The sequence below is a fragment of the Manihot esculenta genome, chromosome 4, assembly GCF_001659605.2.
Source record: "Manihot esculenta cultivar AM560-2 chromosome 4, M.esculenta_v8, whole genome shotgun sequence".
NCBI classification, from domain to species: Eukaryota; Viridiplantae; Streptophyta; class Magnoliopsida; order Malpighiales; family Euphorbiaceae; genus Manihot; species Manihot esculenta.
The window spans coordinates 2687885-2713857 of NC_035164.2; the positions used below are offsets into that span (position 1 = coordinate 2687885).

Here is a 25973-nt window from a genome sequence, read left to right on the forward strand (position 1 = left end):
ATGGATATCTCGGCAATAGAATGATGTTGTAGAGATTAGATTAATGACATGGTCAGAATGGAGCTACGTTGTGATTGGCTAGACCTGCAAAGAAGAAAACATGAGGTTGTGAGTGCCCACAACAACCACTCCAACGCTCAAGTTAGTATATCGAAGAAGAGAGTGAATGCAATGAATTGCTTAGAGTTTGTGTGATAGAATACTGTAACTTTATCTTTGTGATTATCCTCCTTTTTATACTGTAACAAGATAAAGATAAATATAACATTTTTCGATAATTCGGCGATGATATAGCCAGCTGCTTTTTTCAATAATTCGGCGATGATGTAGCCAGCTGCTTGATAAAGGATATCACCAGTTAATAGGTTAGCAACCTCGTGATTGCAGGTGTAATGTGATACGTTGGATTATACCTGATAATGGAAATTTCATGTCGAGACTCACCTTTTGGAGAAAATGACGAGTTTTAATGATAAATCAGATGTTAAGGTGTCCGGTCTTTATTTTCTTAGGCTGAATCATATTTTTCACTTATCATATTCTTGTCATGTGTGTCTCTGTCATGTGGTGACTGCTTACGACTGCAATTATTATGTTTAATTCTACTAAATTTAAAATTAATAACATTAAATTAAATTCACTTGTATAATATTATAAATATTTTTTATTTTAAATAAAGATTATAATAAAAACTTGATATGAATATTAAATAAATTATTTTATAATTATTAAAATATACAAAATCTACTGTAATTATTAATTGTAACTACACTAATATTTATATTATTTTTAATTTATTTAAAAAAATAATTTTTAGTCTGACATAATACAAAGAAAACTTAATTAGAAATTAAAAATATTATCCCTTTCGATTCAATTACATCTTATCTTATCAATTATTATCTTGCATAATATATTATTACTTTTTAAATAAAAAATTTTTAAACTCAAAAAATTTGAATTTCCATATAAATTACAATAAAATTATGAAATAAAATAAAATTAATTTCTCATAAAAAAAATATTGTATTTATATATCAACACATTCGGTAATACAATTTTTCTTTTCTAATAGTAAAAAATAAAACTACAACTAAATAAAATAAATGTATTAGAAAATAAAACTACAACTAAGTAAAATAAATGTATAGATAGAAATAGAAAATCCACATAAGTTTTTTCGTCACTAACTTGCGACGCAAGTTTTCCTCTGTGGTCCATTTATTGTTCGATATTCTCGCCTTTTTCTCTTTCTTAAACCTAATTTTTTATTTCTCCTTCCCCATAGAAGACTATCTGCATCAATTGGCTATTGATTAAGAAGATGTTATTATCCCTATTAAGAGATTCAAAGATATTTCGATTGTCACTTATGATTTCTTTATGGTGGGGATATTTCTCACGTACAATGCAATCAATTTTCAGAATATGTAGACTTTTTTGGCAGATTTGTGGCGGCAATCCCCGGACAGTTAATGCATTAAAGGATTTGATTACTAGTTACAAGTCGAATATTTTATTTTTTATGGAAATAAAACCTCTCAGTTCTTGTATAGAATTTTTTCGTAATTTTTTACATTTTGATGGTTGCTTCTCAGTCAATAGACAAGGATTGAAAGTAGACCTTTCGTTAATGTGGAAGAGTCATGTGTCTGTTTTTGTGATTGGTTTTTTTTCAAATATTATGGATTCAATTGTTTCGGAAGGTAATATTCAATGGAGGTTTACTAGTTATTATGGGTTTTCGGAATCTCAACGACGACGTCAGTCTTGAAATCGTATTCGAGTTTTATCTCTCAGAAGCTCTCTTTCTATTCGAAAGACTTTAATGATTTATGTTTGAGAAATGAGAAAAAAAGGAGGAGTATCTTTATCAAATTATCTTACGAGGGGTTTAGACAGACACTTGAGAATAATTTTTATCAAATTATTTTATGCAAGAATTTAATTTTGAATGATTTTAAATTTTTGTTAGACTCTAAAACTGATATTTTTATATAATACTACTCTAACTACTCATATTTTGGCTAGAGAATCTATCAGGTATAATCGTCTCTGGAATAATATCCCTTTTATTTGATAAAATTTTATTAATACAATTTGCTTTACAAATTTACAATTTTAAAAATTACTAAAGAATTTTTTAAAATTTTTACTATAGTACGATATTTTGCTAAATGATGAATTCTAAGACATTTAAACTATAATTTAATTTGTCAATAATTACTCATTATCATAATAAATTTTAATATTTTATTTAAATATTTTTAAATTTAAACTATTAAATATTTTTTTATAAAAAAAATATTTGTTTGAATTTTTTAATATATTTATTAAAAATTTTAAAATATAAAAAATTAGCATCATTTGAGTTTCTCCTGCTTCAATATATATATATCCACGATAAAAAAAATATAATTTTAAAAAAATAGATAATAAAATTATTCTTTTAAGTATTTTTTTAATTTTTTAAATATTTAAATAATAATAAAATTACTAATATTTAAAAGTAAAATAATCACTTTACGATTTTGTTTTTTAAAATCATTAATTTTGTTAATAAACATTTCATATATCTTACAATAATATGTTGTGATAATTATTTTTGATATTTTTAATTAATATTTAAGTTTGTTATTTTAATAATGTTATATAAAAATTTTAATTTTTTTAATTATCATATATATATATATATATATATCAAAACCTATAAATTTAATGGTAAATTTGTTAAAAAATATCAAAATTTTAAATGTACAAAATATATAAGGTTGAAAATTTAAGATAATAATCATGAAATATATTTAAATATTAATTAATTATCAAATAAAATTAATTAAATCTAATAATATTATATGGTGATAATTATTTTAATATTTTTAATTAATATTTAAATTTATAATTTTAATAATCTTATCTCAAAAAATTTAATTTAAATATTATTAAAATTATTAATTTTAATAATTATCCTACATAATTACTAAATAAAATTAATTAAATTCGTAAATAAGAAATTTAAATATACATTAATATTAATTGATAAATATCGAAAACTATTTTAAATGATATATGAATAATTTATTAATTTAAAATTATTTAAATAACTTAATTTCTTTAAATTTTTATAAGGTAAACTGCAAGTTTTCACCCCAAACAGCACAACTTCTGCTGAATAATTGATTTGAGCACTTTCAATTGCTATTATTATTCAAGAATACAATGAAGGAGGATGACACAGCTCTCCTTTATACATTCAACTTTGATAATCAGTAACACTGCTCATCTAATTTGACACTTACGGACAATGCTTTGCTTATGTCCCAAGCAAAGTGAATGCCTTGAGCAACATCTCATTTACAGGAAACTTCTACTGCTAGACTCTTTTCAACTCCTCTACATGGATCCCCAAATGTTTTGATTGAAACTCCAATGCTACAACTCTTTGATCCAACACAAGCCTGTCAGAAAATTAGACTTCGCTTGTTTAAAATCACCACAAGTTCTTAACTGATATATCAAAATTGTTGAAACAACCGCACAATATAAGAAATATACGCACTTATAATTGCAATATTATGAGAAAGAGGAGAATATACACAAGAATTTAATGTGGTTCGATCATAAGGTCTACATAGATGGCAGGATAACCGTGTCTCTTAGAGCTCTTAAATCTCTAATCTCAATGTGTTTCTCGAAATCTCAGATCATTCTATATGAAAAAATGCAATTATTTATACCCACTGTTCCCTATCGGCCCTCGCCCACTGCTCCCAACACAGATTTCTATTCTTATCTAATTCAGATCACAATGTGAACATTTTGAGCCGGATCACCATATAGCCCATAAGAAAATATACTCAAAATTCAAGCCAGATATTAACAAAAACTCTATTAAAGAATGAACAGGTTCATACCTTCTGTACAATGGAAAGAGCACTCCTACTGCTGCATTGGCCATGGCTAAAATTCCCACAACTTCCATGTGGGGTTCCAAAGCTTGCAAACTTGATTGAAGAAATCACCTGATTAGGATGTGGGCATGCTAGAGATAGTACAGGTCCTGATCTTTTCCCTGATTCTGAATCTGTGTTCCACATGTCTACAGGTAATGGGTGGGACTCTGACACGTGTGAACACAAGCTTCCAACCTGTTTTGTAGCAAAAGCTATCTGTGTTGGATCCCCACCAACTTCCTCAAACAATACAAGAGTGTTTCCACTCGATTTCACCCATGAACGAGGAACATGGTACCTGCCAAAATTTGTTCTCATTAGAACAAACCAACACTTCTGTGAGAGTTTGACAACCTTTGTTTCATTAGATTCTTCAGAACTTACAATGTCTGCGAAGGCTTTCCACAGTTTGTCCTGCATTTGTTGGAATTGTAAGCTCCTCTGTAGTTGCAAGAATCAGTGCAGCCACTATTTGGAGACACATTTGTTGGCCAATAACGTCCAATGCTTTGACCATTCACCCATGCCTCACCCTTTCCCATTCCTGTGAAATCAATTGCAACAGGTTCATCGCCAGCAGGCGCATCGAAACTGGTCTGCATCACATCATTAAACCAAGATTACCATAAATATAGACAAAATGCAATCCAATCTCCTACAACATGAAAAGCTGTGGGGTGAAAGAACCTGAAGAATTACCTTGTACCATATCAATGGCTGCTTAGTAGGCAAGTTTGGCTGTGAAATCCATTGTGAAGAACTTCCACTAGTGAGACCTATGTCTTCACCTTGAAGTCCAATCTGCACTCACAATATAACATGTAAAGGAAGGAACTTGATATGTCCATGTACTTTAGATTGCTAAGAGTATGAAGAACAAGACTTACTTGATACGTCCATTGCTGTGAAGAGAGATCAACAGTAGTGCCATTTTGCCCCATCAGCTTTACTGGACCAGTTATTCCGGCACCGACTAAATCAAAAAATGCTCCATAATTCTGATACAGGAATTTATACATTTCCATCAAATAAAGTTCATGTCTAATGATGTTTTAGTTAATGTTTGAATTTGTTCTTCCAGCAGATATCTTATTCAGCCATGCAGCAAAACACAAAGCAAATAATAACTATCCTTGTATAATAATTGCTTACAGAAAGTCCAGCTGTCAAACTTAGGAGGTCAATAGTGTTCTTCCCAGGAACAACTGTGATGGGAATATCTACCGAAAACTTAGCACCATTTTTGCCAGTTCCACTTCCTGTACATGCTCCATTTTTTATAAAGATCAGAATTATTTCAAACTTGTAATATGGAAACTAAAAGGTGCAAAATTTCTGCTCATTGTTAGTTTCTGTCACCTGCAAGTTTCCCATTAACAAAAGCATGAAGGCCATGGCCAAGAGAATCCACATGAAGAACAGTTAGAGTACCGTCCTTGAGGAAGGGCTCATCGCCGTTTATGTTAGTGCTGACAAAAAAAAACAGAAGGATTTTCAGAAATTGAGAACATATTTACAGAACTCATCAATATGATTAGACTTGCATACCTTAATGAGTACCATAAGTAGTCACTTTTATCAGCTGTGGTGTTTATCTGCTCAAATAGTCCAGGTTTCACAAATGCATCTTTCTTTGAGATACCCACTGGTTCATTTATCCAACTCCAGCCGGAGCTGAGAGCCTTGGAGGAAGCAACGTCACCCACCAGAGATTGACGAGTGAAGCTTGGAATTACAGTCATGGAGTTAATCTGTCACATGAAAGTCAACAACCTTTGTTTATGCTACTAGTAGTACCTCTTTGTCTGTCTTGTGAATAATTAAGCTCCATGTGCAAATATTTACAAGCATCTTAAAAAATGAATGCATCATGTTAAGGACAAAGTAAAATGATATTACTTTGGTAGGAATGCTAGACAGCAAGAGTACATCAGATTGTGAAAATCTTGGAGCATTGTCTTCATAATATAACTTTAAGGTTCTTAATTTGCTACTGGCCGTGTGTGAACATCCAATAATAAGAGACTAATGCAAGGAAGGGCATAACTATATCTACTCTTCTTATAATATCTAAAATAACATAAGAAATACATCCTTAAAACAGAGAAAAAAGAAGTATCAATTAACATATAATGGTAAAACGCTCTATGAATTTGACCTAGCTTTAAGCTACTGGACTTATGGTTATGGAGAATTAACAAGCAAAACATATATGCCACAGTCTAAAGAGACAAACCTTTGCAGTATTGAGAACTACATTCTTGCAGTCTGGTAAGATGCTCACAGACCAGGCAGGCAAAATATATGAGTTTCCATTGAAAGTTACTGTTTTGTCAGAAGTAGCAGTATTGGCAAGAAAAGCAGCACATAATCCTGATCCTGTTTTATAGACTGTTGCCTGAAAACACAATTATTAGTTAGAAAGTCTAGTTATAAGAGTTAAAAGCTTCACATTAATCTTGCATTCCCATATAAAATTAATATGTACACAGTTAAAACTGGTCATACTCCTAATGAGGAAAAAAGTAGAAGTTAATCTGTCAAAAAGTAATCTCAGTCACAATTAGCAAGATTGAGAAAAGAAAAAGGGATTCTGACATCTCAAGGATGAAAATGTTGAAGAGTGGAGAAGGCCTAGCATTAAGACTATATTGTTTCATGACTCATGAGTAAAAGTTCAGAGCCAGAAAGACAAGAACATGCTTTCTTCTTTAACACTCACTTAAGGTGTTCTGGTGGCATTCTTTTTTAATGTGACTGCAAAATTTCTTCTTTAACAATCATTGAAGGCAAGAAAAACACCATCAAATTCAGAAACATAAGGAGAATTACTGAATAAAAACTAAATGGTATTCTTTTCTTAATGCGACTGGAAAAATTTTGAAGCCTTGAAGAAGTTCATTGAAGAGCCTATTAGTCCACAAACAAAGTGATGTTCTTGTTCTCCAATAAGAAGTTCAGTGAAGAATGCATCAAAACGGGAAGTACCTCCAAGTTTGGACCTGGAGAAGTAGTTGTTGGCTCAGTAGCTATCATTGCTTCTTCACAAAGCTTTACGGCCTTGTGCAGATCTTTCAGATGGCCCCACTTAGGTTGTCTAAGAAGTCCTGCAATACATGTTAAATGAGAAAGTCTTCTAAAATATGGAACTTGCAAAACAATCTTAAACTATCAAATTTAGCAATTACAGGTTACTATATCTCTTTCACAATTCTTTTTCCATTTTAAAATAACAGCACAAAGCAAGCACATCTAGGATCATTACAACTCTCAAATTGGCTGCAATCTGTTGATTAGGTTGCATAGAGCAATTGAAGAAGGCATACCATATTCATCAAGAGGGGCATCATAATCATAACTAGTAGAAATAAAGGGTCCACCAGAAGTCCTGCCAAAGTTAGTCCCACCATGGTACTGCAGACCAGCGACCAAATTTAAATAATAAATCACTGCAGATAATTCATATTGAGAGTGAAGAATGTATATACCATATAATAGTTTTGTAAAGTTCCACCCAGCTGGAAAAATCGTGCCACGGCAAATGCAAGGTCTTCTACAGGTCTGTAGGGAACAGCACCCCCAAAGGCTAGAAACCTAGCATTTGAAATTAACAGGAGAACTTGAGAGAAAAGACATTGAAACAAACAAATAGGTGAAAAACAAGAAAAAGAAACAGTTATATGGGACCCATGTAACCCAACATGAAATATCACAGTTGTTAAGTTTGAGTACTGACCACCCACTCCAATTTTCAGTCCACATTTTGGGTTTATTATTGGAATTTGGGGTAAATTGGTCACAGTAGAATCCATTGCAGGTGTTTATCTGCAAATTTTCCAAGAAATCAAACAGAAAATGTCACATTAAGTATGGAGGTGAAGCAATATATTAGCAGCAAAAGAATAGTGTAGAGTAAATTGGATTATGAATTCATTGTGCATAGGAAATTTGAGGATAAAAAAATATTTAAGAAGATACTCACAATAGGATCAGGAGCATCTGCTTGCTGGCACATGACCCAGGGCACACCAGTATCAAGTGATACAGCCATTTTTGCTGCCCAATTAATATAGGTCTTAGCAGCAGGACCATATGCTGAACCAACGTTCCCATACTCATTTTCAATCTGGAATTTTAAAGAATTAAAAGAACAAATTAAGAATAAAAAAATTAAAAAAGAATTGGAAAAGCTTTTTTTTTTTTTGGCTCCTCTTCAATTGCCAAAAAGTCAAAAAAGTGATCGTGAAGGATTTATTGGCTAATGATGACACAGAACCCACTTATAGAATATGCATAATTTAGACATTACAATTCATAAAATACTTGTCAAAGAATCCACCTGTGATAAAATGATGGGTCCTCCTTGAGATGCATAAAGCTTCTCCTGCTTCACCATATCCACAATCTTCTCCGTGAATCGCTGCATTTCAGCCTGAAAAACAGAAATGCAACCACTTAATGTTTAATTAATGAAAAATTATTAGGGAAAACAATTACAAGAATCAACCAAATAAAGTAACTAAACACCTTGAATGGCTCATTATCCGTTCTAAACTTGATTCCAGGTATAAAATGTAGCCAAAGAGGAAAGCCACTGCTCAAAACCCCCAAAGGAAAGAGAGAAAAATCAACAAGGACAAGATAATGCATCAATTTCAAGTAGTTATCAAGATCAAAAGAAAAGGAAGCAATCATTTTTCAGTTAATTATTTGAGTAAATGGTGTCAAAATATGTACCCATAATTCCATTCTGCACAAACATATGGACCAATGCGAAGATGAACATAAAGTCCAGCTTCTGCTGCTAACTTCACAAATTTCACCAGGTCATATCTTCCTTCAAAATTATACTGCACATAAAACAAAGGGTTTCGCTGTTTAGTTGCCAAAGCAAAATAAGTGGCTTCTGATTTTCCAAAACCTGAAAAACACAACCCAACTGAGCCAAGAACTTGTACTGATTAAAACTCACTAAATTTACATATAACAACGAACACCCGGTAATATAAGCAACTTTCTCCCGCATTTTCTCGGCAATCAAACAGACATTATATTATTAGGAGAGAAGAACCTGGTTTCGAACTGGTTCGTGCACATTCCAGAAAACGTAAGTCTCTATAACATCTAGACCTCCATCTTTGGATTTCTGTATAAGGTCTGGCCACATCTACATCGACATTTATACATTTAAATATATAAAAAATTATTTTTCAGAGAAAACGAGAGAAGAAATAAAGTTACCTCGGGGGTGCTGCGAGGATAATGAATGGAGCCAGAGATCAAGACGCGGCGTTTGCCATCGATCAGTAAGGCCCTGTGATCATACGTCACATTGGCAGCAAACGATGTCGTTGCAAGAACATCAAAGAACAATATTACCAACACAAGAATCTCTCTCCCTCTCATGATTTCTTGAACTCTTACAATATTCCTTATTCTCTCCTTCAATGAAACTGTAATGGGTTAATCTTGTTCTTTTATTTAATTTTCTTGGAACTGTGGATTAATGCCTTTAATAACAGTTCTCGTTTGCTTCCTCAGAAGATATTGCTTTTTTCTTTAGCTTTGCTTTGTGATATGGTTTTGTAAAACCGTGAAGGAAATCGAAGAGGAGAAGTGCAGGAGTAAACAAGCTTAAGCAGAGAACGTCACGCCATTAAAGCTCTGCTTCTGCTTGTTTATTTACTTGCTATCCTCTGTTTTTCCTTCTCTCCATCCTCTGCTCAAACTTATAGTAAAACAGAGTAATACGTGTGAGCATAAAGCATAATCAAGCCGGGACAGGGAAAGATTCGGTGCTGCTCGGAGCACAAGATTCTTGGTGCTCTCGCAGCCTATTTTGCGCCATGTCCTGGGATTAAGACAAATAATAATAATAATAGTGTAATTAGTTATTAGTATTATTATTTTAAAAAAATTGTTAATTTAAATTATATTCCACGTGTGTAATTTAAAAATAAATTATTAACGAAAATCGGAAGATACAGAAAATCACATTATTGTTTTGTTAATTAATTAAAAATGTAAACGTGCTGCATACTAATTAATTTTTGAGATATTATTTATGGCCAATGAGATTTTGTCTTGACATTTATAATTAATAGTATTTTTATTTTTATTTTATAAATATTTATAATTTAATCTTTGAATATTTTTATTATTAACGGATGAGTCCTATATTTTTAGAAATTTATTAAAATAAATTTTTTTTTTGTTAATAAAATAGTCCTTTCATTATTTTTTTCGTTAAAAATAAATAAATGATGAAAAATAAAATTTTTAAAATATTTTTTTTTAAATAAAATTATTTATTTAATTTTTGAATATTAGTATTATTAATAAGTCAGTTTTTATATTTTTAAAAATTTATTAAAATATTATTATATTTTTTTATATTTATTAAAATATTTTTATCATTTTTCTTTCTATTAAAAAAATAGTTTCTCCTCTTTCTCAAATAAAAAAAAAATTAAGATGAAAAAGAAGAAAAATAAGAAAAATAAGGAACAGAAGAAGAAGGAGAATAAAAAGAAAAAGAAGAAGATGATGACAAAAAGAATCAGAAGAAAAAAAAAGGAGAAGAATAAGATGAGAAATAAGAAAAAGAATTGTCTCCTCCTTAAAAACAGAAGAATAAAAAGTAAAATAAAAGAAGAAGAACTAAAGAAAAATAGGCGGAGGAAGAAGAATCGATGAAGAAAAATAAAAAAATAATGAGAGGTTAATTTAGTTTTTTACTATATTTTTAATGATAAAAATAAATAAAAAAAATTATTTTATTAATAGAGTGAAAAATAAATACGTTTTAATAAATTTTTAAAAATTATAAAAATCGATTTATTAATAATAAAAATACCAGTAAATTTCCCTTTATTTTGTTATCACATTAATGTAATTGGATTTTATCATTATAGGCGGAAGTAGGGGACAAGGAGCTTGCCCAAACTTCTCTAAAAATATTTTTATATATAATTTTTAATTATTTTATATTGGTTCCCCTAAAATAGTAATAAAATTTAAAATATAATGAATAATAAAAATTTTAGTTTCTTAAAAATATTTTAATAAATTAATATTTTAGTTTCTTAAAAATATTTTAATATAATATAAATTAAAATGGATTAAATGGTTTTATTTAATAATTTTGTAAAATAAAATAAATAAAGAGAAATGCATGGAAGTTATAGAAAATGATTAAGAGGTTATTTGAAGTGAAACTTTTAGTGGAAATCACAACCACATCATTAAGTGTGGAAGAGAAGCATAGTTATGAATGATGATAAGTTCACATTTCTTTTAATTATTTAATGTAATCATTATCAATTTCATGATTAGTGGTTTCAATTGCGGAGATGATCCGCTTATTTTGAAAATCGAATTAAATTGAATTGATTTGATTTGATCGATTAAATTTTATATTTTTTACACGTTATTTTTAATATTATAAAGGGTAATTTACGATTTAGTCCCTGGATATTACCATTATTAACAAGTCAGTCCCTGTATTTTTAGAAACCTATTAAAACGTCCTTATGTTTTCTCTCCGTCAACGAAATAGTCCTTCTGTCTATTTTTACCGTTAAAAATATAGTAAAAGACTATATTACCCCCCATTATTTTTCTCCTTCTCCTCCTCCTTCATTTTCTTATTCATCAATTCTTTTTCTTCTCCTTCTTCTTCTGCTTCTTCTCCTTCTTCTTCTGCTTCTTCTCCTTCTTCTTCTTTTGCTTCTTTTTCTTCTTTCTCTTCTTCTTCTTCTTCTCATTCTTCTTCTTCTTCTTTTTCTTCTTCTTCTTCTTCTCCTTCTTCTTCTTCTTCTTCTTTCTCTTCTTCTTCTTCTTCTTCTTCTTCTTCTTCTTCTCCTTCTTCTTCTTCTTCTCCTTCTTCTTCTTCTTCTTCTTCTTCTTCTCCTTCTTCTTCTTCTCCTTCTTCTTCTTCTTCTTCTTCTTCTTTCTCTTCTTCTTCTTTTTCTTCTTCTTTTTCGGGGGAGGAGGAGGACGAAAGAAAAGACATGGACTATTTCGTTGACAAAAAGAAACGATAAGGACGTTTTAATAGATCTGAGAAAAGATAGGGACTATTTAGTTGAAATAAAAAAACGATAAGGACGTTTTAATAGATATGAAAAAAGATAAAAATATTTTAACAAATTTTTGAAAATGTAAGGACTAACTTGTTAATAATTGTAATATACAAGGACTAAATAAATGGTTTTATTTGAGGGTAAAATTGGATTTTAAAAATTTTCTCAAAATAGGACGGAAGGACTATTTCGTTAACGGAAATAAAACATAAGGACGTTTTAATAGGTTTCTAAAAATATAGGGACTGACTTGTTAATAATGGTAATATTCAGGGACTAAATCATAAATTACCCTATTATAAAATTTAATTGAAATATTTCAATAATAGCCATGGTTTAATCTCTATATTATAAAAAATAATGTATTATTGCCCTAATTAGTAGGGGTGAGCATTCAGTCGGTTCAATTTAAAATCGAACCAAATCGAATAAACCAAAAATTGAAATTTTAGTGTTTATAAAAACCGAACTGAATCTATTTTGATTAGAAACCGAATCGAACCGAACCGGACCGATTCGATTCGGTTCGGTTTGATCAATTTCGATTTTTAATAATTTTTTTATTTTTTACACTTTATTTTTAATATTTTAAATTTTAATTAAAATATTTTAATCTTAATATGGTTTAATTTCTCTATATTATTGAAAAAACATATTATTATCACTAATCGGTTCGGTTCGATTTTTTCTGATCAAAACTAAACCGAACCGAAATAACTGAAATTTCTAAAATTAAAAATCAAACCGAATCGAAATGTATAAAAAACTGAACCAAATTTTCAAATCGATTCGGTTCGGTCGATTTTTTCAGTTTGAACTGAATACTGCTCACCCCTACTAATTAGTTCGATTCAATTTTACAAATTTTTCTGATCAAAATCGAATTGAACCAAAATAACTGAAATTTTTTAAAATAAAATCTGAACCGAATTGAATAAAAAATTTAACCGAATTTTTAAATTAATTCAATTTGATTATTTTTTCAATTTGAATCAAATGGTGCGCCCTTATTTCTATGAATAAAAATCTATCTGGTTATGAAAATTTTTACTTAAGAGTGTATTTATGATTTTTTACATATAATTAACCCACTACTATTAATATACATATTAAAAAAAACTTATTTAAATAAATTTATAATATATAAATTCATATTTAATCCTGTGTAAGCAAGAATTTTTCATTCACATGAATCTAAAATAAGTCTCATACACAAATGTGAACGCTAAGACAAATTTGCTCTAATCAAATGCATGCATATATTGACCCTTGGTTTTGAAAACGTGGTTAGTGGACAGGAGATGGATTGGGCGGTTCCACAAAGAGAAAAAAGTGGTCATGCTATCATTTTCACTTCCTCAACTTCATAAAAATTAGAAAAGAAATCCAACAACTTTACACAACTCCATTAATGGAATTCACATCATTGTTTTAAACCCAAGCATTATCATCTTACCCAAATAATCTCACTCTTGTGTTAGTTCAAATCCATTTGAGGAACCTCCCACACACCCATTGGCAATCAATTGTTAACTAAGTTTGATGAACTAATAATGGTAAATTAAGGTGTTATTTGATTTAAAATTCTCTTAACCTTTTTTTATAAAATATATATTTTAAAGCAATTTACGATTTAAAAAATAACAATTTAATAAATTTTATGGGAAATGCAATTTACCAAAATATGATTTAAATAATTTTTTTTATATATAAAGAGAAATATAATATTCTATCTATAAGAAATGAGATAAAATGACGCGAATATTTTCTCTTTCAAGTTATGGAAAAATTCTCTTTTATTTGTTCATTAATTATATATATATAAAAGAAAAGTATAATGCTTTACTTTCTATGAAGGTGTTTTAATAATGCAAATCATATTTGGGATTTTTTTTTTTTTTTTTGCATTTACAAGGACTAAGTGTCCAAAGAGGAGGTTTCTTGGATTGGAATTTTAACAGAAATAGAATTAACTTAAGTGGGATAAATTTCTTTGAAAGGGAGGGAAAGAAATTATAATAATTAATATTCTGAGATAAAAGAGAATAAGATTTAAAGTATGAGTGTAAGTTTAGATACAGAGGAATACGTTCTTCCCTTTTTATTCATTTTCCTTTTATTTGCTAGTCACGTTTAACGGTTTTTTTACTACAGAGTCATCTGTCTTTATTACGTAGATCTGTTCACGTAGGTCTGTATGTACAGATGTGTCAGACTCTCTTTCCATACGAGGTGACTATTTAATTTTCTCGGCCGCATGCTGATAGGACTGCAAAGTAATTAGGCCAATTGCTCTCCTTCGCTTTTTTATTGGTTTTGGACTTGCAATTGATCCGGCATATCTGCATATTTAGATCGAGACTTGAGACGTTAAACCGGTCAAATGAAAAAAGGTTTCATGAGTTTTAGATCAGCGTTATTCTTTTAGGTCCGATCTCGCTAAGACGAGATAGTCCCGCGGATTAATAATGTATTGAATTGGGTTAGGTGATGAATGTTATAGTTTCTCATAAGGAGTTGTTGAAGCTTTATGGTGCAAAAATGATGGGCATTTTGATACAGATGGTGCAACAAAGTTAAGAGGTAAATGGGTCGGGTAAGATGGATTCAAGTTATTTTGAGATAATCACTTACCTTTCCATGGCACATATATTTTTATTTTCAAAATTATGAATAAAAATAAAAAAAAGAATAATATATTAATTTAGACAAAATATTAAAGATATTTAAAAAATTAAACTTTGAATGACATTCTTAATATTTAATAGAATTTAATATTTTTAAAATAAATATAATGAGAAAGTTAATAAAAAAAATTATTTTTTAATATATATAAAAAAATAAAATGAATAAACATTATAAAATGGAAAAAATATATTTTTATTTTATAATTTTTATCATTTTTTTATTGATTATTTTAAAATTATTATCTACTTAATATATAAATTACTATTTTATTTTTATTTAATTTCATCTATATTTTTAAAATAACTTTTTAATAAATATTATTTTTTAAGTGAATATTTAAAATATTTTTTAATATTTAATAAAAATTAATATTTTTAAAATGAATATAATTAAAAAATTAATAAAAATTTATTGGAAGGGAGTAACAGTTACACCTGATAAAATATCATCAAATTTTGCGATAAACATCAACAAAATGACAGAAATTGCCCTTAATAAAAATCCTAAAACAGCTCCAACTCTCTCATCTATGATGCTGTCAGCCTTGTTAAATCTCTCTCTTAACTTGGCTCTAGAGCAACAAAATGACAGAAATGCTCTTGATGAAAGCAGAAAACATCTCTAACTCTCATTCCTCATCCTGATAGCATTATTAAATCTCTCTTAATTGGCTCTTGAGGTCGGCAGTTGCAGCAAAATCAAGTTGAATTCAAAGAATGGGCCATCAGAAATTTGCAGGAAATGAAAAATTAATGGAGAATTTGCTGGGCTTGGATGTATGATCATTCTCCTTATCAATCGATCTGCCATTTACATGCTTCAATTTGCTGATTTGCGGTGCTGTCGAATGGTTGTAAATAAAGTGTAATCTGCATATACAAGTATGAGAATAGGGATACCTTGTAATTTCTATATGCTATGTGACTAATGGGTAAATGGTTTTAGGATTTAGGATTTAGGTTTTAATAGAACCCATTGATTGCATTATTGGGATTTTCAGTATACTGTGGGATATAAATTTAAGTCTCAATTTGTTAATGCATGTTTGATGAACTAATACCCCATTCCTATTATTGTTATCACTCATTCTGTGAATTTTTAATAAAGTAAAAGTAAATAGAAGAAAAGATGAGGAAAGGGATAAAAGAGAAGGAAAATGAGAAAAATACATGCAAAATGTCAAGTTTCTTTGTAGTTGCAGAATAATATTTTACCTCTTCTTTATGTGGCCAACATTGATACCTTCCCTCAAGACTTATGCTTTTAAAGTTTGGTGCCCTTTTTGTTCTTTTTTAGGACATTTATTCTATAAATGGTACAAGGTGGAGGGAAATGGGAGAGTGGTTCCCCCCACTCATAAAAGGGTCATTGAAAAAGTTATAAGGTTGGTCAATGTAAGACTTACAGTAGCTGGACACTTTTATTGGCAGGACTAACTTGTGACTTTTTTGTTATACAAACTTAAAATAAGAACTAATCTGTATGTTATGCTAACTGTCGGAGACTTACTTGTAATGTACTCTTTAAAAACTATTAGTTAGTCTCTTTGTCAATTATATCACTTGACTTCCCTTTCATGTCTCTGATCTTAAAAGGAAAGATCACTTGTCTTTCTCTGTTGTTTGTTTTTTCTCTACATAGAACCCAAGAAAAGAAATAGAACAGCAGAAGCTAGTTAGATAGATAAAAAAGATTTAAAAAAAAAAGACCGACCAGTCTTAATTTAGACCCAGAAAATCTCTTGCCTAAGGGCGTTTCTAGGAACTGCCCAGTTCCTGCTTTCTCCTTCTATGTTGATTCTATTCTTCTCTTATCTGTCTCACACTCACATTTGCTTATTCCAATCCCAAAATGACATTTTCTTTTCTCTTTTTGGTTATTTGCATTGATTTGTGAGTTGCTGACCAATTTCATTCTTTCTGGCTAGCAGAATTTACCAATAGAAAATTCGTTGCTACTAAATAAAACACTAACCTAATGCGTTATTCATTATAGTCTGTCTCACATGTTAGAGTCTTTGACTTGATTTTGTTTTAAGCAATACTATCTCTCTTTTTATTTGCTGTTTCTTATTCATTGGGATTCTGGGTTCTTGTTAATTTAGTAAACAGCTACATTTTTTTACCATTGAACTATGCTGTTTTTGTCAGTATTCTTTTAATTTGGGGGTTCTGGGATCTTGTAGATTCTCAAAACAAGCTTCTCTGATGGCTTAAATTGCCAGAATTTAACCTTTCTTGTTAGTTTGTCAAAAGTCAAGAATTGGAACTTTCAAGTAGTGCACTTATGGGTTGTAGAAAAAGAGGGACAAGATAGCAACAATTGGATTGATGAGTTTTGGGGTTTAATGCTTGAAAGAACTGAGGTCTATATAGCAGTCATCCTGATGAGAATAAGAGAATGGAGTAGAATTAAAGGCTGCATTTGCTCGAAAGGTACTGCATCAAATGAATATGTAGAAAAAAGTGCCGCAAGCAAAGAAGCAACTAAAACTAGCAAACTTTCAGTCTCTTCTTCCAAAAGAGATGAAGCTGCATTTGAGGTGGACGACATATCTAATCAACTCAATGGGAGCTCTACCTTTGTATCATCTGATGAGAATAAGAAACAATCTGCAAAGGCCAGTCCTCTGAAGGCATGTAGGCTATTGAGTTTGACCAACGGGGATAAAAAGAAGCACAAACTTTTACTGGTTGGCCTTCTTGGTTAACTGCTGTGGCTGGAGAGGCCATTAATGGATGGGTGCCTCGAAGGACAGAATCCTTTGAGAAGCTGAAAAAGGTCAGTTTGCTGCGTGAACCTTTGATTGATCATTCACGGTTTTGGTAGTTTTTCTTTTAGCTGAAGGCAATGTTAGTGTTTGCATAAAAAACAATAATTTGCTTGTAAATGCTGAACAGAGAACATCAGTCCTTAAAACTAATATTTTGTTGCTTTTAACATAGGAATGTGCACAAGACTTCTTTAATTCTGTCTGCTCAACTCATTTGAAATGCATTGTTGCCTTTCAGGTATTTTTATTTTTGAAGAATTTTGGAAAAATTTAGAGAATTCTTGTGTTTCACTCTTAATCTTTACAATTGGTTTTTATGACTATTTATACACAAAGAGTTATATCTAAAAAGAAAGCAAATAATCAAATAATAATTACAGAGATAATTAAGGATCCTAATCAAATCAAATCATATCCCTAGAATTAGTTAGGATCATTAAATAAGTCAACACTCCCTCTCAAGTTGGTACAAAGATGTCGCACATGCCCAACTTGCAAATCAGATTATGGTAGATCTTGTTGTTGAACCCTTTAGTAAACACATCTGCAATTTGCCCAGTAGAAGTCACATGAACTAGGCTCAAGACACCGTCTGTTAATTTTTCTTTAATGAAGTGCCGATCAATTTCAATATGTTTCGTCCGGTCATGTTAGACTGGATTTTGTGCTATACTTATAGCAGCTTTATTGTCACAATATAAAGTTATCTTGTTTCTCTCGAGCAACCTCAACTCCTCTAATAACTTCTGTAACCATAAGAGTTCACACACACCTTGGGCCATTGCTGTGTATTCTGCTTCAGCACTTGACCGAGCAACAACACTTTGTTTTTTGCTCCTCCAGGTGACAAGGTTCCCTCCTACAACTGTGCAGTAACCAAAGGTGGATCTCCTGTCATCGAGAGATCCTATCCAATCTGCATCTGTAAAAGCTTCAACTCGGACGTGACCATGTTTGGAGTAAAGAAGCCCTTTCCCTGGCGCAGACATTAGATATCTTAAGATACGAAGTACAACTTGCATATGAGTCTCGCGAGGGTCATACATGAATTGGCTGACTAAGCTAACAGCATAGGCTATATCCGGTCGAGTGTGAGAGAGATAAATCAACCTTCCTACCAATTTCTGGTATCTTCCAATATCCACGGACTCACCAGTTCCTGCTTCCAGCTTGTGATTACTTTCAATGGGAGATTCTGCTGGTTTACACCCCATCATACCAGTTTCTTTCAATAGATCCAGAATGTACTTTCTTTGGGAGATGAAAATTCCTTTTTCTGATCTAGTCACCTCGATACCTAGGAAATATTGCAGTTTTTCTAGATCTTTGATTTCAAATTCCTGAGCTAACAACCTCTTTAGTTGAGCCATTTCCTCTTTGTCATTGTCTGTCACCACTATATCATCAACATAAATAATAAGAAGGGTGATCTTACCCTTGTGATGTTTGATAAACAGAGTGTGATCAGCATTGCTTTGTTAGTAACCAAAGAACATCATGGCTCTGCTAAACCTGTTAAACCAAGCTCTAGGAGATTGTTTTAGCCCATACAAAGTCTTTTTTAACCTGCACACCTTTCCTTGTGTCTTCTTATCAGCGAACCCATGAGAAATTTTCATGAACACTTCTTTCTCTAAATCTCCATGGAGGAAAACATTCTTCACATCAAACTGTTGCAAGTCCCAGTCCAAGTTGGCTGCGCAGGAACAAAACTCCGATTGAGTTCATTTTTGCAACTGGGGCAAATGTCTCTTGGTAATCCACTCTATAGGTTTGGGTGAATCCTTTAGCAACCAATCTGGCCTTAAACCGTTCAATTGTGCCATCAGCTTTGTGTTTCACTATGAATACCCATTTACAGCCAACGAGTTTCTTCCCAGGTGGGAGAGTGACAAGCTCCCAGGTCTCATTTTTAGCCAATGCTTTCTTCTCTTCAATCATTGCTTTCTTCCATTTAGGATTTGCAAGAGATTTCTTCCAATCCTGTGGAATAGACACAGAGGAAATAGACAAGGCAAAGGCTCTATAGGAAGGAGATAAGAATTCATAAGAAACAAAGTTAGAAATAGGGTGTTTAGTACATGATCTGACCCCTTTTCTTTGTGCAATAGGTTTATCTAAGTCATTGAAGCATTCAAGAGTTGTGGGTAACCCACCAGAAGAAAGAGTTATGGGTAACTCACCAGAAGAAGATTCATGACTGGGTAACTCACCAGGAGAAGATTCTTGACTCTGAGTAGACTGCACAATGGCTTCTTCTGCCTTGTCTCTCCTCGAATACCTTCTCAAATCTGGCTTGTCCAAACGACCAGTTCTCTCTCCCTGATTGGACATCTCCTCCTGTCTACTAGAACTCAAACTTTCTAGTTGAACCATATCATTCAGAATTACAGGATTCAGGATCACCTCTTCTTGCTCATTATTCTCCCCCTGAAGAGGTGAATGGGTGGTACTGAAGTAGGGTTCAATTTCTAGGAAGGTGACATCCATACTAACTAAGTATTTCCTAGAGGGAGGATGATAACACTTGTATCCCTTCTGTGTTGGAGAATACCCAACAAACACACATTTAAAGGCTTTGGGATCCAATTTTTCTGCCGTCCTAGTATGGACAAAGCAAACATACCCAAATACTTTTGGTGGAACAACATATGAATTCTTTCCTTGTAGAATCGCCAAAGGACTCATAAAGTCAAGGGTCTTGAGAGGCATTCTATTGATAAAATAAGCAGATGCAAGGATTGCATCTCTCCAATATGCTTTGGGTAGATTCATGGTGAACATAAGAGATCGAGCTACCTCTAATAGATGCCTATTTTTCCTCTCAGCAATGCCATTTTGAGCACTAGTATAAGGACAACTAGTCTGGTGTACTATCCCATAACTCTCCAAATAAGCAGAAAAGCTACGATCCATGTATTCTCTTTCATTGTCAGTTCTCAAAATTTTCACCTTAGTATCAAATTGAGTACAAACCATCTTATGAAAGGATTGAAAACAAGAAAAGACATCACTTTTAGCTTTAATTAAATAGATCCAAGTCATTCGAGTGCAACAATCAATAAAGGTGACAAACCATCGATTACCAGACAAGGAGATAATTTGATTAGGCCCCCAAACATCAGAATGAATAGTCGCAAAAGGAATTTGACTTTTATTATGACTCAAAGGATAGGATGTTCTAGTGTGTTTAGCATACTCACAAGCATCACAAAATAGAGAATCAAACTGAGTTCTAGCAAATAAATTAGGATAAAGTTTTTCTAAGGCAAAAAATGATAGATGCCTTAACCGTCTGTGCCACTGTATTATTTCCTGATTGATATCCTTATTTTCTCCAAACTAGGCTTGAGATATCGAAGAACCTGGATCACCCTCCAACATATATAAGCCATCATGTAGCCTACCATTGCCATCCTCTTTCCTGTGTGAAGATCCTGAATAACACAATGATCAGGAAAGAATTTAATTTTATAATTAAGGGCATTGGTAATAGCACTGACATAAAAGGTTGACAGGAAAGTGGGGAACATGAAGGACATATGATAATTTAATGTTGGATGTGCAAATAACAGAACATGTTCCAGATATGAGAGTAAAAGAGCCATCAGCAATTCTGACACTATCTTTGGTTAAAAAAGGAAAATAATTGAGAAAGTCTTTAGAAGAGCCTGTCATGTGTCTATTCCCACCAGAATCGATAATCCATGGAACATTATTAAGAGAGGAAGTATTACCTGACTTTACAAAGTTAGATGTGGCACCGGAGAACGAGTAATCAGAGTTAGGAATTGAGACCTTTTTACCTTCTGCCATAGTAAAGATTTATGAGCCGTTAAAGAATAGGAGGTAGCCAAGGTTGTACACACAAGAGAGCCCAATCGATTCACCAAAAGACCGGGTAGCGGTACGGAAAGACCGAAAAGATGGTTGGAATCGTCGCCGAAGTGATCGGAGCCGCGAAGCAGTGTCAGGCGATTGGTCACACGTCGGGAAAGGGAGGTGCGTGAACCTCACGTGCAGGCTTTTTTGGCGTCGGAGCTAGGCGATCGGCCGGTGACAATCCTGGTGCCGGCGGTGAGAGGAGGAAAGGCTCCTAGATGGGTTAGTACCAAAAAAGGTAGATCTAGGGTTTTGAAACCCTAAAGAGGAAAAAAATTAAATTTGAACCCTAAAATCAGGAAAAAGCTCTGATATCATGAAGAATTTTGAGAAAATTTAGAGAATTCTTGTATTTCACTCTTAATCTTTACAATTGATTTTTATGACTATTTATACACAGAATTATATATAAACAGAAAGCAAATAATCAAATAATAATTACAGAGATAATTAAGGATCCTAATCAAATCAAATTATATCCCTAGAATCAGTTAGGATCAGTAAATAAGTCAACTATTTCTCTAGTCTTATGTTGGGAAAACATTATGGTCTGTACAAAAATATCTGTTCTCATCTACACATACCCATATTAATATACATATCATTAGTTCTGCATGAACATTTTGTTTCTTCTAGAAATGTACTTTCTTTATGCATCTTTTTGCCTTAAGTACTTGAATGCTCTTTTGCTTGGAAAGTTTTATCTTCTTCTATGAGTAGTGTCTATTGGAAAATGGCTTATTACAATGAAAAAAGTACATAAATATTGGAAAATAAATTCTTGAATTAAAAATAAAAAAGATACACAAGAAAGGGATATGACTGGCATTTTGATAGAGATGGTGCAACAAAGTGAAGGGGGTAAATCGGTTGGTTAAGATGGATTCTGAAAAAGTAACTGTATTTTGGGAAAATTAGATGTTGTGCATTGATTGATAGTTGTGTTTATATATACATTGGAGAACAGAAATTCAACAAACTAATAGACCCTTAACAATCTTGAGGGTTCTCTACAATGTTCTGGAAGATTCTAAGATGCATTACAAGTATAAATAAAACGGCATCGTTTTGTATCATCTTTGTACGGCGTCGTTTTCTTCCTTTGGTGGCGTGCTTCTTACTTCCTTCTACGACATCGTTTGAATCAAGTATATTATATCTCTTTAGCCCTCCTGCAAAATGGAGATGCCCTAGTTTTGGGTAATCCCATCTTGGATAGGACAGTTTGAAAATGCGCTGCGCCGAGGGATTTGGTAAACAAATCGGCGATCTGCTGTTGGGAGGGCACATGCATGGTTGAAATGAAACCTCTGGAGAGTTGATCGCGTACAATATGACAGTCGATGTCCAGATACTTTGTCCTTTCGTGGAATACGGGGTTGGCTGTTATATGTTGAGCTGCTTGGTTGTCGCAGTGCAGAGGGATAGGAAGCTCTGGTTCTATGTGAAAGTCCTTTAACAGATAAGTTATCCATTTAAGCTCACACATTGTTACCGCCATACTTTTATATTCGGGTTCTGCGGATGACCTGCTAACAGTGTTTTGTTTTTTTATTTTCTAGGATATCAATGATTGACCGAGAAAGATGCAGTAGCCGGTGAGTGATTTTCTGGTCATTGGGCAGGAAGCTCAGTTTGCGTCCGAGAAAGCTTGGATCTTGAAATTATTTTGGGCTGGAAAGAATAAGCCTCGTGTTGGATAGCCTTTCAAGTAGCGAAGTACATGGAGAGTTGCATCCCAGTGTTGTTGTTGTGGTTGCTGCATGAACTGACTGTGGTGTTGTGTTACGTAGGAAATGTCCGGCCTGGTAACTCCGAGGTAAAGTAGCTTGCCTATTAACTTTTGATATCTGTCTAGGTCTATAAAAATCGGTAAAATCGGTCCAGTTGTATTATTGAGTTTAAGCCCTTGTGGTAAAAGGAAGTCAGATGTGTTAGCATGCATAAATCTTGTTTCTTGAAGGATATCTAACACATATTTCTTTTGGTGAAGGAAAAGACCAGCTTCAGAACATGCAACTTCTAGTCCCAGAAAGTATTTAACATACCCCAGATCTTTGATGGTGAAAAGTTTGTCTAGGTATGTTTTTACATCTGATATGTCTTCTGATTGTCTTGCAATGAGTATGTCATCAACGTAAACAAGCAAAGCTAAAAAACTGTCCTTTTGTGATTTTGTGAACAGGCAATGATTAAAGGAGGATTGGCTGAACCCACACTGCTTCAAACAATTGGTGAGTTCTTTGTTCCTCATTCTTCCTGCTTGTTTTAGGCCGTAGATACTCTTAATAAGTTTGCACACTTGTCCTAGTTTGGCTTTGTCATAGCCTTCTGGGGGTAACATGTATAGGTCTTCTTTTATATGTCCATGTAAATAGGCGTTGTTAACGTCTAACTGATGTACTGGCCAGTTCTTGGCAGTAGCTATAGCCATGAACATTCTCACAGTAGCTAGTTTAGCTACTGGAGAAAAATTAACAATGTAATCAACCCAAGGTAGTTGGCTAAAACCTTTTGCCACTAATCGGGCTTTAAACCTGTCAACAGATCTATCTGGCCTATGTTTGATTTTGTAAACCCATTTAGAGGCAATGGTCCTTTTTCCTTTTGGTAGAGTAGTCAAGTACCAAGTATTGTTTAACTCTAAGGCACTTAGTTCATCTTACATAGCTTGCACCCATTTGTTGTCCCCTTTTGCTTGAAGATATGACTTTGGTTCATGAGTCATAGATACATTTGCCACAAAACTCAAGTAATGGTGTGTAAAGGTAGGTTTAGAATGAAACAAGGTAATGCATTAGAAAGTTTACCTGAGGCAATATTAGGGGATACACCAGGATTATCATGACATATAGAAGCAGCCACAAAATCATTTAGCCATCTAGGTCTGGTGGATAGTCTTGTGCTTCTCCTTATTGGTATTGAATCTGTTATTTCTTCAGTGTCTTCTGTTGAGATGTCTGATGGTTCAGATGTAATGGGTGCTTCCTCTTCATATGAAGATTCTGTTATTCTTGGGGTTTCATGGGAATGATTGTGGTGAGTGTCTGTGCAGGGATTGTGGGTGTGTATTTGAGTTGAGACTGATAGGTCAGGTTCTGGTATTTTGTTTGGTAGAACTGCTTTGTGAGGGTCATGGGTGTCCTACTGGGATTTGAAGGGAAATATGGTTTCATGAAAAATGACATCCCTAGAGATTAGGATTTTGTTAAGGTCCAAAGCATAGATTTTATAGGCTTTCATTCCAGGGACATACCCAAGAAAAACACTCTTAAAAGCTCTTTCTGCAAATTTTGTTTTGTAAGATAGGGTATTGGTTGTAAAACACAGACAACCAAAGGTTTTAAGTAGGTTAAGGTTAGGGGCTTCCTTATGTAGGTGAGTATAAGGGGTTTCCCAATTAATCACTGAGCTAGGGAGTCTGTTAATGATGTGAGTGGCTGTAAGCATGGATTCACCCTAAAATTTTTTTGGTAAATTTGACTGAAACATCAAAGCTCTTGCAACTTGCAACAAGTGTTTGTGCTTTCTTTTTACTACTCCGTTCTGTTGTGGAGTGTATGTGCATGATTTTTGGTGGATGATGCCCCTTTCTTTCAACCATTTGCTACAATCTTGATTCACGAATTCTATCCCATTATCTGTTTTTAACTGTTTCATTGTTTTGTGAAACTGATTGTGGATCATGGCAATGAATTCTTTCAATAAAGAAAATACAGATTGTTTATGTTGCAGTCTCTAGTATAGTCATCAACTATAGTCAACACATATCTTGTATTTGATATTGAAAGTACTGCTTATAGACCCTAAAGATCCACATGAATTAGTTCAAAGGATGCTGTAGTGGTAATCTTGCTTTTATTGAAATTCAGCCTTTGTTGTTTTGCAATGGGACAAATGGTGCACACATAGGAATCACAATCACTAGCCTTTATTACATTTAGGTGCAACAACTTGTTTCTGGATACATGACCCAATCTTCTGTGCCATACTTCATATTTGTTTTAATGTTGCTGAGATGCTAATGCTGTGTTGACTGTCTTCAATCTGCTTCCTTGATGGCTAAATGATTCTTTATTTAATTTGTATAGGCCTTGGTGCATCCTCCCAATAGCCAGTGGTTCTAAACATGCATTATCCCACAATTTCTTCAATTTTGTGTAATACATCATGAGATTGCTGTTTGCTTGACTGACATTACTGATTTCTTTCATTAACTGGTACATTAAGGGGCCGTTACTATCCCCGAATCTTTCCTTTAATTCTTCCCACAGTTCATAGGCATTAGTAGCATAAAGAAAAGCTTCAGCCAGATCTTCCGTAAGAGCATTTATAATCCAGGACATTACCATATTATCGGCTTTCTGCTATTCTTTATAATTTTTGTCATTTTGTTCTGGTATTCTGCATTTTCCGTTTATGAATCCTAGCTTGTCTTTTGCTTTTAACGTGATTATCATTGATCTGCTCCAGGTTAGGTAATTGTTTTCATTCAGAGGTGAGCTGACAAGGATCATGCTGGGAGAGTTAGAGTTTTGCAATTTGATCATCTTGTCTTCTTTATCAGCTGTTCTTGGTATGGTTTCTTCGATA

General features: G+C 32.7%; 1 protein-coding gene and 1 long non-coding RNA gene across 2 annotated transcripts; one reads left to right on the plus strand and one right to left on the minus strand.

The window, feature by feature from the left end:
* Nucleotides 1-3163: 3163 nt before the first annotated feature.
* LOC110613538 (beta-galactosidase 8) lies at nt 3164-9679 on the minus strand. The gene is made up of 19 exons (XM_021754718.2): nt 9195-9679; nt 9025-9120; nt 8691-8803; nt 8481-8547; nt 8293-8385; nt 7936-8079; nt 7690-7778; nt 7442-7547; nt 7280-7367; nt 6942-7060; nt 6190-6351; nt 5502-5704; nt 5313-5422; nt 5106-5212; nt 4841-4951; nt 4653-4754; nt 4338-4549; nt 3915-4251; nt 3164-3458 (listed from the first exon to the last, which is right to left on the minus strand). The coding sequence occupies exons 1-19, from the start codon at nt 9357-9359 to the stop codon at nt 3351-3353; spliced, it is 2532 nt and encodes an 843-aa protein (XP_021610410.1). The 5' UTR covers nt 9360-9679; the 3' UTR covers nt 3164-3350.
* Nucleotides 9680-15225: 5546 nt separating this feature from the next.
* Nucleotides 15226-18639, plus strand: LOC110613541. Its single transcript, XR_006350484.1, has 3 exons — nt 15226-17506; nt 17671-17736; nt 18342-18639. It is a non-coding gene; the product is annotated as an uncharacterized LOC110613541 (long non-coding RNA).
* The last annotated feature ends 7334 nt before the right edge of the window (nt 18640-25973 follow it).

Excerpts from the sequence above, each read along its gene's own strand:
- LOC110613538 (XM_021754718.2), bottom strand. The coding sequence starts at position 9,359 with ATGAGAGGGAGAGAGATTCTTGTGTTGGTAATATTGTTCTTTGATGTT. Across the intron at positions 5,423-5,501 it reads TACTTATGGTACTCATTAAG|CACTAACATAAACGGCGATG; the intron begins GTATGCAAGTCT and ends TTTTTTTGTCAG. Across the intron at positions 5,213-5,312 it reads TGTTAATGGGAAACTTGCAG|GAAGTGGAACTGGCAAAAAT; the intron begins GTGACAGAAACT and ends GAGCATGTACAG.